This window comes from Gymnoscopelus braueri, assembly GCF_963280865.1.
Source record: "Gymnoscopelus braueri genome assembly, chromosome: 19".
Classification (NCBI taxonomy): Eukaryota; Metazoa; Chordata; class Actinopteri; order Myctophiformes; family Myctophidae; genus Gymnoscopelus; species Gymnoscopelus braueri.
In genome coordinates, this window is record NC_137621.1 from 31545482 (window position 1) to 31559043 (window position 13562).

The following is a 13562-nucleotide window of genomic DNA, read 5'->3' on the forward strand; positions in this document are numbered from 1 at the left end:
TACAGTAACTAACCATGGGTGTCTATGGAGAGCATCTCTAACCATGGAAAATATGTGCCAGTTTTATTGTCTTACCATACTGACCCATACAGATGAATAAAATAATGGTTTATTCATGTACAGTAGTTATGTAATACGCTTCGCAAAGTCCTTGTCCTTACTTAACACTTACTTAACAACTAGAAAGGGGCTCATTGGAGCATGCCCCTACCTCCTTTTTCTTGTTGTGTGTGTGTGTGTGGTCCGTGTGATGATGTCATTGTTTTGGGTTTGTGCTCATGTATGAAAAGGCACAGGGCAAATGCTATGTTAAAGGATGTTGATCTTTCATACCTTGTGTCAATTATGTTTGTACAGGGCCAGCACAACTGTTTAAAATGAATCCGTTCAGGCAGCACTAGTTACAAGTCTTTCACTCCATTTATTTGTAAAGTTATATTCTTCAAAAGGTGGATTATCGTTCATTCATAGCATCATATGCTAGCAGAAGGTTGTAGTAGGGTAAAGGGGATATTTGGATTCAGCAATCAGTGTTCTGAAGCAAAAAAGGTTTGAGAACCACCGACTTGCTCAATGACGCTTCAACAGAGCACATGGCTGTTGCAGTTTTTTAAATTTATTTTACCTTTATTTAACCAGGCAGGCAAGATTAAGAACTAATTCTTATTTAGAATGGTCTACACATGTTTACAAGGTTTCTTTTTAATGTACAGTATAAGGGTTTAAACAGTATTGACTTACATTATGGTGCAGTCACTGTAATGCTCATCCATGTTGCACATTCAAAATGGGATCTGGCCCATGTTGTTCTCATCCCCCCTTCCTCTTTTACATGTAGGATATCCTTCTGATGAAGGGGGAAGGCGAGGTGAAGCTGAACATGACGGTAGGGAAAGGTGAGCAGGTCCTTAAGCACAACAGCGTGGCGGGACAGGAGGCCATCCGCTCACAGCTACAGAGACTGAAAGATGCTTGGGCTAACATGCTGATGACCGCCATGAGTTGCCACAGGTGAGAAACCAATGCCCTTCACTGGATCCTTGGTTTACTGGTATTAGTTTAAATGTGCTTGGAGTGTCCATTAAGTGTTTGCCCTGCTAATTACCCACACACACCCTCTACAGCCGTCTGGAGTGGACAGTGGCTCAGTGGAGCTGCTTCCAGGAGAACAAGAGCCAGCTTCAACAGTGGATGGAGTCGGTGGAGCAAGAGTTTGGTATGGCTATGCCTCAGCAGCCAGGCCTAAAGGAGAAGGCCTCTATGCTGGAGCGTCTCCGGGCCATCCAGGCTGATGTAGAAGCCCATGCAACAGCGCTGTCACGACTTACAGAAAAAGCTGTGGAGCTGCATGAGAAAACTGCCGACCAGAACTTTGGACCAGAGCCGAGGGCAGAACTCAGCGCTCACTTCGCAGATATCTCCGCTGTTGTCAAGGTAGTTTAGACTTAGACCCTCAAAAGGTGTTTGTAAGGGTAGTTTTCTTAACCTACTTGGTAAAACGTGATCCCTTCACCTGCCCCCACCATCAGACAAACTATAGTACAGTGTTGGCTACAAATCTCTGGAACTGGTTTTGAAGTTTCTCTTGTGTCTTGATCATTCATGGACACTTTCAAAAGGCAGTTGTTGTGATGGAGATCAAACCCTGACGTTTTTTGTGACAGGGTAGGATCTTGCACATTAGCACAGCTCAGATACTCCAACTTTGCAGTCACAGAAAAGTATACCAAAATACATTTTCAATACCTTCATGTGATTCCTATGAGGTCCTATGAGACATACAGTATTCCACCCCTTTGGCAAAAATATAGGTTAGGTCTCACATGTCTTCTCTCTCTCTGCCCTCACTTTCTTGTCTCTATACACTTTCCCTTAAAAACATTATATTTCCAAATGTTCAAATATGATTTGATCTAGGGCCTAGATGTCCAGTCGTACTTGCTTACACTGTCCTGATACCTCTGTCCAAGGGTAAAGTCCAGTCCATGGAGGGGATTGTGTCTGAGCATGAGCAGTACCAGGATGCCGTCAGAGACTTCAATGATTGGCTGATCTCAGCCAAAGAGGAGCTCCAGCGCTGGTCAGACCTTTCAGGAGATTCAGCCTCCATAAAGAGGAAGCTCTGTAAAGTGCAGGTAAGAATTCACAAAGCATGATAGCCAACCTTCCATTACTAGAGTACAACGCATCAGTGCACTTTACATTTGCAAATAAATAAAATATGCTTTAATAGGATTTTTTTTAAAGTGAAGTATTAAATAAAGTCAATATTGCAATAATACAGGCATATGCAAAAAAGCTACTATGATGTTGCATTCAAAGTTGCATTAAACTCGAGCACAAATTTTGGTAACTTAGGTTTGTCAAGTGGAGCTCACCAAAGTATAGAGTTCTAGACAGCACAGCCTGGTGGGATGGATGGTGGGATGGATTAAATGTTCAATAGCGCTAGTGGCAATATTTTATTTTCCTTTTGTGCTTTCTAACCACTGGTGTTATCGTTATACACATTCTATGCCCTGCCTCTATTCAATTGTCTTTCAGCTTATGGGTGAGTAGCAAATACAATTTCAGTTGACCATGGTTGTAGTAATTGTGTTGTCTTGACTCTTCCAGGAGCTCATCGACTCCAAACAACGTGGCAGAGAGAGGCTGAACCGTGTCCAGAGGTGTGGGGCTGCAGCCAGAGACCACACTGCTTCTGGGGGCTTTGAAGCTGTGGAGCGAGAAGAGGCTGCCCTTCTGTCCTCTTGGGAGCAGTGGGAGCGTGGGGCACTGCAGACACGTGCTGGTCTGGAGACTGCTCTCTCTCAGATAGCCAGTTCTGAGCAGGAGTTCAACAGTCTGGCTATCCGGTTGGAGCAGGATCTGCAGGACTTCAGCAGTCAGCTACAGGACTGGCGACTCCGGCTGGCCCAGTCAGAGGGCAAATACAGCGGAGAGGAGGCTGTTAAGGGCTGGCAGATTGCAAAGGTACGTTTTGGCTGACGTAAGGGTCTACTGTATGTCAGGCTGTCAGGCTATATGCAATATTGATTTGAGAACTTTTTGTCTTCCTGATTGAGGACATTTTTTGTCTTCTTTAAAGTGTGGTTCCCAGTGCCAAAATTGTATTATTCTGAATCAGCAAAATAAATCAGATGTCCGTGTGATAGTAAATTAATGATGAATGATGTTTATGAAATATCCATGAGTTTGGGAAATTCTCACTGTAATTTTTTTAATTCTTGCTTATATTATTATTTTTTCCATTCAGGATACTCTGGAGGGGCTTGTCAAAGCTGATCCCATGTCTGATAGTCTGAAGACTCAGCTAAATGACCTCTGTCGGTTCTCCAGGGATCTAGGCACACAATCGGAGAGAGTGTCTTCTCTCATCAAAGAGTACAACAGGCAAGTGACACCAAATACCTTTTACTACACCTTATTGAGCTCATCATGCTTCCCATAAGAATAGAAAACATTACTTTCAATAAAAACCCAGCACTGCATGGCAGTATCATGAAGTGAAAGAGCACCCTAACAATTGAAGGAACAATTACTGGTATAATGCTAGCTGTGTAGCTTGAAAAAAAGGCAGTTTATTTTAATAGAAATGTACCATAAATCCTTTCCCAAAGTCTGAGCCTGCAGGCCTCCTGGGAGTGTCAGAACAAAGAAAAGATACTAGAACAGGGATTCCGGTTGGCCTTCAGAGAGTTCCAGCAGTGGCTGGTCAACGCCAAGATTAACACAGCCAAGTGTTTCGATGTACCTCAGAATCTCAGCGAGGCCTCATCCAGTCTCCAGAAGATCCAGGTATAACACTGACTTAAAATGTATGGGGGATCCTGAATTGCTCAAGGACCATCCATAACATGAAAGCTTAATCTTTACATTAGTTTGACTTACAGTGAACTGTAGAATAAGTGTACATTTCGTATCACTAAGATTACATGCAAGAAATAGTAAGGAGTGCAGGGAGTGGGACGGTGGTTCCCTAACAAAAGATGCAGGGAAGTTCTGCATGCTAGCTAGTATGATAGTGTAAAATACGAGAACATTGGAAATTAAATACATTCTGTGAAAGTTATTGCATACTGCATAGATAGTTACTGTATTATTATTATTATTATTATTATTATTATTATTATTATTATTATTATTATTATTATAGTAGTAGTTTTAACCACTTTTTCCTCCTGTACTGCTTCTCCTCCGTAGGAGTTCCTCAGTGACAGAGAGCAGGGTCAAGCTAAACTGAATGCTGTGGTGGTGAACGGTGAACTGGTCACTAGTATCACTGCTAAAGACAGAGCTGATGCGGTTCGGGCTAAAATGAACACCGCCAGAGAAGACTGGAAAAACCTAATGACCAACCTGCACAACAGAGAGACAAATTTACAAGTGAACATCAAAGCTTTTTTCTCTGACCATTATGTTTGTGCAATGTTAATTATTCATAGAGGGGAAAATCTATTTTGTCTAATCAACTTCTGCTGAAATATTAATTCCAGAAGGAAAGATACGATAGGGTAGATAGATGCATGATGGAATACAGTACATAGGCAGATTCATGGATCGATGCATATACATACAGTACAATACAGCAGGTAATACAACAAGTGTCGGATGTAAAACTGCACAGTAGGCACATGGAACTTTCTTAAACCTAGCCAATTGACAAGTAGGCAGTGTGACGAGCAGACAAAAAAGGTCATGGCTTTGCCGCAAATAAAACTAATAATAGCACTATCTACGTAAGTAATAACTATTTAATTTATATCTTCCAGAACCTTCTGTGTCAAATGAGAGACTTTGAGGCGAGCGCTGAGCCTCTTCAGGATTGGTTGAATGCAACAGAGCTGGCTGTGAAGGAGAGCAGCGCACGGCTCCATGACCTCACAGCCAAGAAGCAGGAGCTGCATAAACTACAGGTACTGATGCCCATGGATCAGTGGGCTTCCATCACTCTGCTCCATGAAGAACTATTCACCAGCCAGCGTAATAGTACCATTGGCACTGTACCGCCGTCACAACAGAAGCTCACCATTCCAGCTCTGCTACAGAGAGTCCCAATCATTAGTGTAGGGTTTAGGTGCTGTTTTCAAAAGCTCTGCAGCTAGTCCTAACCCCACTGATGGCTTACCTGTCTGCTCCTGCCATCTTGTTTGCTCATCTTGCTACTTTTAACGCTGTTTAAATCAGATCATTCTCAAGCTATTTGTAGCTGATATTCTTCATAGAACCTGCTCAATGCTTCAACCTGTCTGCTATATTTGAAACCTTGACTGCATTTCACAACTACCAACAGCCTTTTGTAGACGCCAGGTTTCTTTTCACCATAACATGGGACAGATTTTCTTTTCAGCCTTGTTGCCATCTCTAACCCAGCCTAACATTAAGTGTCTAAAGTCAACTGCCTTGTGTCTGTCTATTTTTGCTTGCATGCATCTGTGATAACTTGCTTGTTCTGTGATAACCTGCTTGTTGCTCTTCCAGTCTGTGCTAGAGGAGTTAGCCTCTCTGGAGGTTCAGCTGATCAGGCTGAAAGAGAAGGCCCAACTGCTGTGGGATGAACACGCGGCCGGAAAGGGCTTTGTTCACCGTGTCTCGCAGCTCTCCGCTCAGTACCTAGCTTTAACCAACCTGACCAAGGTACAGTAACACTTGGCTACCAGTCTGCCTACAGTACCTGTCCCCTGGGGTGGTAGTGCTGGAGGAAGGAGACTGAGACACTAGAGTGGATGAGGCCAAGCCCTGATATCGACCTTTCTGTCTTTGGGAGAGAATGCCATGTCAACATTGCTTATTGTACCTTGTAAATCATGACTTCAGGGGTTTTGATAAGAGTGTATGTTCACACATTTGGCATATATACAGTATGTAATTCACCAAGCAGCACTTACATTTATACAATGGCACACATTTACCAAAATCCTTATGTTTTAGAAGGTATTATTACAGTGCTGTACATACCAGAGTTACAGTTTGAAGTGACATTCTTCCCCATAGAAAGAATGGCTCACATTGGGGCTGGAGACAAGCTCTGTCTTTCTGTTAACAGTACTGTTAATGAAATTGTTAGGGCTGCTATAGAATCTATAGAGGATCCTAGTCATTTAACTGACTAGATACTTACTGTAAATATTGTACTCAAGGGCTTTCGTCTGTCAATATCACGTTGAATTGTTCATCAAATTACACCATGCAATGCTTCATCAGATGGTAACTTCCTGGTTATTGCCTGCTTTGTGGCTCTGTAGGAGAAGGCTTCGCGAATCGACCGCATCGTCACTGAGCACCAGCTGTTCTCTCAGGGGCTGAAGGAGCTGCAGAACTGGGTGGCTGACACCAGCCACATGCTGCAGACCTACTGCTCTCCCACTGCTGATAAGAACGTTCTAGACAGCAGGATGATCAAACTGGAGGTACTGTATAGACCACTGGGAAACAGTGGGGTCGCGGACCAATTTTTACGGGTCGCCAGTAAATATCATTTTCTTCCTACATATGAAAAAATATTGTTTTTTTTGTTTTGTTTTTAAAGATTTTAACACCTTTACCGCCGGGCCCGTAGTTCTACGGGCCGTTAAATCCAACGGTTAAGCGCCGAGCCCGTAGTCCTACGGGCTGCGGTCTTTTCGCGCATGCGCGGTCCGGGTGCACTTTCGGAATTTTTTTGATCCACTTCCGTTTCCGGTTTGATGACAGGAAATAGAATTATTTGGGATCCGGTTTCGACGATCACGCCCGCTCCCATTCTACAGACGAAACTGAAACTCAATTCTCTTCCTGTAGTTTTTTCTCCTCGCATTTCACTGTTTAACGTAATCCGCTCTAACTACAGTCATGGAAGTCCGTTTGACATGCGGTCTTCACTGGGAGATACAGGGAGATCTCGCGGATGTAAACAGACCGTTCACGGCTCAATCTTAAGGATTTTAACAAGATCTATGGCGACATGAAAAAAACAAAAAAACAACAAAAACACCTTGGCACTGGTGAGTACATTATGAGATTAACCTCTGGCGGTGGATGTGTTAAAAAGATTTAAAAAAGTTAAAGTAAAAAAAAATCACAACTTTTCATCAATTCCCCCCCAAAAATGAAAAGTATTTGGTAAATGAAATGAAAAAAGCAAATAATTTCCATAAATACATTTTTTTAAAGTTTAATAAAGTAGTGAAAATAGCAAATCTACAAGCTCACAACGCGGTGCTTCGCGGTGATCTGCTATTTTCACTAGTTTTCTCTTTTGGGTCTTGAGATAAAAAGATTGGGAACCACTGGTATAGACGAGTGGCTTGGTGCTTTACCAAAAATGTAACTGCAGACTTTAGAGTGTGTGCGTGCGACCGTGCGTGTGTGTATATATGTGTATTAAATGTGTGTTTTCATGCACCAGGCCTTACTGACTGCTCGCCAGGAGAAGGAGATTCAGCTGAAGATGCTGACAACCAGAGGAGAGTCGGTCCAGAGAAACACCTCAGCTGAAGGAGTGCCTGTGGTCTGTAAACACATCCAGGACCTAAGGGATTCCTGGGATGCCCTCCTCTCTGCTTCCATACAATGCAAAAGGTCATTCTTCCACTATTGAGACTCACTGATGGGGCTGTCTGTCCACCTGGAACCCATCTTTACAGAACTGTCCTTGTTTTCATTATTTACTGTTCTATAGAAAGAGAACTCACTAAACCACAACATTTTAATACACATTGTCTCATCCATTTCCCCAACTAAAAATGTCCTCTTCAGTTGTCAAAGTGGAGATATATCAACTGAACACTGAATTTTACACCAAGAGACTAATACCATATTGTTGGTGTCGGGTGGAAACCTTATATGTACCTTTTCAGGAAATGGTAAAAAGATTTGTGTTCCAATGGATCCATTGTAGTTATTATTTAGTTACAAGCTCTTGCTACTTTTCATTGGTTCAATATTTATAAAACACACACTTTCCAAACGTTTAAAAAATAGCTGATCTATAAGCTCACATGATCTATGAGCTTGTAGATGGGATGCACTTATCTGGGTCATGACACCACTATGATTACTTGTTGACTGGCAGTCACTATCATCCAGCCCTTCCCATGTGACCATGAAAGTTAATTACACACCATCTCATCCAGTCCACCCACCATCTGAAAATGATTCTGTTCCAAGTAGCAGAGTGGAGTTATTTTTTATTCATTTATTCAATTGGACAGTTTCGTGGATACAAAAATCCTGAGAGCTTCCATTGTGGTCCTTTGATAGTAGAGAAATACAGAAAGAAATATTCAATAATAAGTGCATTAAAACAATCCATTTATTGTCCAACAACACAACTAAAATAGCAAAAAAAACTAAACATCATGGGTATTGTAAATGGAACCTGCTACAACTCAAATATTTGAATTCATGCCAATAATTAATAGACTAAAATTGGTGAAATCAACAGTGTTACACCAGAGCCTCCTATCTCAGGTGGTCAGTCAGATCAGCGAGTAACAGTGTTGCTGTATTCTGTGTTTTCACAGCCAGCTGGAGGGTTCTCTCTCTCAATGGACCAGCTACCAAGAGGATGTGCGTCAGTTTGTGGCATGGGTGGAGAGAGTAGAGGACAGCCTGGATCCTACTGACAAACAGTGCTCGGAAATGAGAGATAAAACCGCCAATCTGGGCAAAGCCAAGGTACTGCCGTCATCTTACATTTGTAGCAAGCAGGGGTTAGTTTAGTGCATTTGTGCAATACAATGGTTGACCGAGGTTTACACAGTTTGAATTGTGTTGATTTTGCATACTGTTAATCTTAAGTTTTATAGTAACTATTTGGCTCAGCTCTGACAGAAACAAGAAACAAAGTTATGGAAGATGTTGTTCTCCTGTGGTCTTTTTCAGCTGCTGTATGAAGAAGTGCTCAGTCACAGCACGCTGTTGGACACCATCACTACCAAGAGTGACAGTATGGCAGAACACTATGTCACTCAGCTGGAGCTTCAAGACCTGCAGGAGCGATATAACACCGCCAAAGACAATGCCATGGTAATGGCAAAAAATATTTCAAGAATAGCCCATCTGTTATGAGCTTGTAGAGCTGCTATTTTCCCACTGTTTCATACTGTGCCAGGCCGCAACACAATGTCAAAACTTGTGTTATCTTTTAAATCACTTCTTCAATCATTACAGTATGTGTGCGTTATGTTTGTCCTATTATAGCTAATATCTTCGTATTAATACATGTACTTCTACTCTCCAGAGGGCAGTAGGGAAGGCAGAAGAGTTGGTGAAGGCCCATCAGGAGTACCAGCGTGGTCTACATGCATTTGAGGACTGGCTGGAGGAAGACCAGGAGAAGCTGAGTTGCTACACCCAGCTGGAGGGAGATGTTGACACACTGGAGGAGACGCTTCAGAAGCTACAGGTCCAACAAGAGCTCTTCTTTGTAGATAAATGTATTGATTGTATTGTTCATTTTACTCAGAGAGTGTACACATATAACCAAATGGGGACCCAAACAGATAAATGAACACTGAGGAGTTTATGCAGAGCATTATTAAGTTTATGATCAGAGAGAATCAGAGAATCAAACTTTATATCACATTACAAGTAACATGGGTGAAGTTCTTAATTGTGCAGGCCCATCTTAAGAATTTCATGGCGTTATGAAGCACACAGCAACACTGAAGTTCCCATAATACACAGAAGAGAAATTCAAGTGTACCACAAAAATCAAGTCAAGGTTAAAAACAGTAGCTTGTTAATATTGCAGTTATAACGGCTGTAATACAAAGGCTTATTGTACTGTTTATAGAGACCTGACAATACTGATAACCCCTTTATCTCAGGAACTACAACTTCACTGTACGGAGGGCCAGGCGCTGCTCAACACCCTGCAGGTCAGCCGAGAGCTGGTCATTCCCTGGGGGGTGCCCCAGATTGAGGATCGGGCCCTGGAGACCGTGCAGCAGGACTGGAAGCTGTACCAGGCCCGGCTCGGCGACACCCGGGCGCAGCTCAACAGTGCTCTGGCAAAGCTCCGACAGATGGAGCAGAAGTTCCAGCGACTAGACAGCTGGCTCAAGGGCATGGAGACCAAGGGGCAGCTGCGTAGCCACCGGCGGTCCGACGCTGCCACTAAAGAGGCCCAGCTGGAGCTGATCAAGGTCAGCAGGGGTTCTCGCAACCATTTCGTTTCACTTGACAAAGATGATGAATTGTCAACCGATTCAACACAACTTTCTGTTGAAAATACTTCCTGAAATAAATAACGGCTTAATAGTAAAGCACTTGTCAATGTGCGTGTTTATTCGTGCATAGCAATTCCGAATCATTTGTTTCTAATAAACCCAATGTTGTCTATTGCTGTTACTATCCATGCATGTACAGTTGCACACTCAATATGTTGTCTTTCGAGTGAACATCTTTTGATGTTTGAGTCTGTGGTCATGTTCACAATTGTCATGGTCTGCAACAAAGTAATGCAAACTATAGCCTGTCCACTGTGCATTGGAAAATAAATTGTTTGTTTCTCAGCGGAGAACAAAAAAAAACGGTAACCTCACTCAATAGTTCCCCTGAAAGCCAAGATGTAAATCGAACACTGAGCTCTTGTCAGATACTGTTGTGTGTGTGTTAGAAAGTTGACTGATGATGCTGCGTTGATTATTAGATGTACTGTAGAGTGATTCAAGGGTTGGCATGCCACTTAATTCTAATTTGATTATTTTCCTTTTTAATCAGAGCTGGCAAGAGGAGGTTCTGGTGTACCAGGAGGAAATGGAAGGTCTGAGTATTTTAGCTCACCAGGTTCTGGATGAGACCCATATCAGCAGCCGGATCTGCGCCAGAGCCACCCAGATCACAGCACGCTACCATGCTCTACTTTTGCATTTAATGGTAACAACCATGGATACACAATACAGATACACTTAGACACGGTTAATGTGTATCATACTGTAAGCTTTAAGCTTTATTTTGTTTTATCCTTTTGACAGAAGTTTAGAAATTTGTTCATGCATATGCATTTTGTCAAAAAATATGTCAATCAATCAATATACCTTATACCATATGATACACTTGGTTGTATACATGCATTGAATCTGCACACACTTAAGACACAAAACTGGTCATTTATGAAATGGTTTTGATGATGGATATGATATTAAATAGCCTAACTTCAATTGATAGGTGCTATATAGGTGATGTATATTGATGTGCTCTGTGAAGCGCCCTTTCTAGTTTCAATATATGTTTCCTTCTTCTCATCAGGAGACCAACAAACAGCTCCAGGAAGAATTGTCATGTATTGAAGAAGCCCAGAATGTTTTCAGCACTTTCTCAGACTGGCTAAGCACCGCACAGAACAACTTTAGCACCGTGGCAATCAGCATTGACATAGTAGACCGCATGGCCATGGACAGAAAGATGAAGAAACTGGAGGTATGATTATCCTGTTGAAAAGAATCTGGGTAAAATCTGTTAGTATGACATGATAGGATAAAATATAGTACAATATGTTAGGATACGATATGAGGCTATTGCCTCATATTGTAAACTATAGTATAAAATATAATTCACCATGACACTTGTTACAAAAATATAGGATATATTGCTAATATATATTACATATTACTAATTCATTACATTACACTATTATGCAACATAGAGGTGGGTTTATGCTTCAGTATTATAATGTAGAGTAGTAATATCTTCGTTTGTGTAACGACACTAAAATGACACTAAAAGGCTTACTCTTGGTTACACTTGGTTGCACACCGGTGTCGCACTGGGATCTGGGATAGCCGATCTACAAATACATAAATGACCCTTAGTGTGCTGTTTCTGATTAATGACCCTAATTAATAGCACTTTCTATGCATTTGAGGCTCTGCAAGCTGATTTGGAGCAAGGCCACACCTTCCTGAAAACCATGAGGGAGAAGACAAAGCGGGCCATGACTTTCCTAGAGGAGCCTGAGGCAGAGCAGCTCAAAGAAGAGGTGGAAGCCCGCCTCGCCCAGCTGGAATTCTTGACAGGGTCTCTGCGCACGGAGCACAGCTCCCTAGAGAAGTGCATCTCACTGTGCAAAGACTTCCTGGACAAATATAAGACCCAGGCACAGTGGGTCGCTGAGACCAAAAACCTTTTAGCATCTACCGTAGAGCCCAAAGCTGAACTCTACCAGAAGAAGGCTCAGCTTGCCAAGTACAAGGTAGTTTATGGGACTGTAATCTGAATATTTAGTTTTCCTTGTTTTATGTTTAAAATTGTCACTGATTGGAGGTACAGTACCGGTATATACAGTATGAATATAAGACACATTATGGGATAACACAATAGCCTTTTGGGTTACACAATCCAATAGGATGTTGTGATAAGATAGAATACAGTGTTAAAGTACAGAGCAAAATGTATACAATACAGTACAATAATTAGAGTACAAAACTATATAATAAAACATGATAGGATGTTATACAACATGGCACAACACAACACAATAATTACAAAACATGATCTATGAAACATAACAAAAATAATTTAACATTCACATTTACACCTAAATCGTAAAACAACCTTTACCCAAAGTGAAACGTTTTTTTCCCCCCCCCTGTACATATGTAGACCATCCAGCAGACAGTACAGTCTCACGAATCAGCGGTGAAGTCAGTCATTGAGAAAGGGGAGGCCCTGCTCGACATAGTGCGGGACCCCACCATCGGTGACAACATGAGCAAACTGCGGCTGGACTACCAAGACATTTGCATAGCGGCTAAGGTATGAATTCAGCAGGACTCTGACTCGGACTGTCAGACGCAAGGAGTTGTGCTTACCTGGTCCGTTGACAAAATGCCCTCCCTACTGTACCTGTTGTGATGAGTGGGTTGCTGTAGTACAATATATCTGAGATGGATCATCTTATCCTGCAGACTCAGGTCCAGAGCCTTGTGGAGTGGGTGAAAGAGCACGAGGATTACAACAGTGAGCTTCAGGAGGTGGAGAAGTGGCTCCTACAGATGTCCAGTAGACTGGTTACCTCCGACTCCATGCAGACCAGCAGTATGGAGATGGCCACTCAGCAGCTGGCCCGACATAAGGTGACCAATCCCACATGTCAATTAGAAGGCCAGTTCTTTAAAGTCATACTATGTAACATTAATTTACATTTCCAGGCCTTTGTAATTTTTGCTAGAGTGTCAGGGGTAGACAGTTGTGAATAACATTTTGTTTAATTGAAAAGGTTACACAGTAGGACTTCAACAAACCTGTTTTTAATTGGCGTTTATTTTTTCTATAGTTCCATTATTTTCATAACAATAATCAAACGTTTTTTTCCTCAGGCCATAATGGAGGAGATATCCAGTTTTGAAGAACGTCTGACCAGTCTAAACCAGAAAGGAGAGGATGTTGTTGCAAGTTGCACAGGCCAAGTGCAAGCCAAGATTACCCAGCAGGTCCAGGCTCACCAACAGGGAACCAGAGACAGCTACTCTGCCATCTGCAGCACTGCACAGCGTGTGAGTCACACAACAACACTTTAGAGATGGAGATCATACACAATGTAGTCTCTCGGGCCACTCCTGCAGACTTTAGATGTC

General features: G+C 42.2%; 1 protein-coding gene across 1 annotated transcript in view; it reads left to right on the forward strand.

Annotated features, from left to right (window-relative positions):
* The window catches only part of syne1b (spectrin repeat containing, nuclear envelope 1b), a 123870-nt gene that overhangs the window by 50143 nt on the left and 60165 nt on the right, over positions 1-13562 (forward strand). Inside the window, exons 51-71 of the mRNA XM_080415010.1 lie at positions 839-1011; positions 1125-1434; positions 1971-2135; positions 2617-2973; positions 3257-3393; positions 3621-3798; positions 4204-4386; positions 4773-4916; positions 5482-5637; positions 6246-6410; positions 7388-7560; positions 8505-8658; positions 8866-9009; positions 9224-9388; positions 9813-10130; positions 10708-10863; positions 11236-11406; positions 11852-12178; positions 12589-12741; positions 12894-13061; positions 13305-13481. Of these exons, the coding sequence (XP_080271136.1) occupies positions 839-1011; positions 1125-1434; positions 1971-2135; positions 2617-2973; positions 3257-3393; positions 3621-3798; positions 4204-4386; positions 4773-4916; positions 5482-5637; positions 6246-6410; positions 7388-7560; positions 8505-8658; positions 8866-9009; positions 9224-9388; positions 9813-10130; positions 10708-10863; positions 11236-11406; positions 11852-12178; positions 12589-12741; positions 12894-13061; positions 13305-13481 (4074 nt within the window). The remainder of the gene's footprint in view (positions 1-838; positions 1012-1124; positions 1435-1970; positions 2136-2616; positions 2974-3256; positions 3394-3620; positions 3799-4203; positions 4387-4772; positions 4917-5481; positions 5638-6245; positions 6411-7387; positions 7561-8504; positions 8659-8865; positions 9010-9223; positions 9389-9812; positions 10131-10707; positions 10864-11235; positions 11407-11851; positions 12179-12588; positions 12742-12893; positions 13062-13304; positions 13482-13562) is intronic.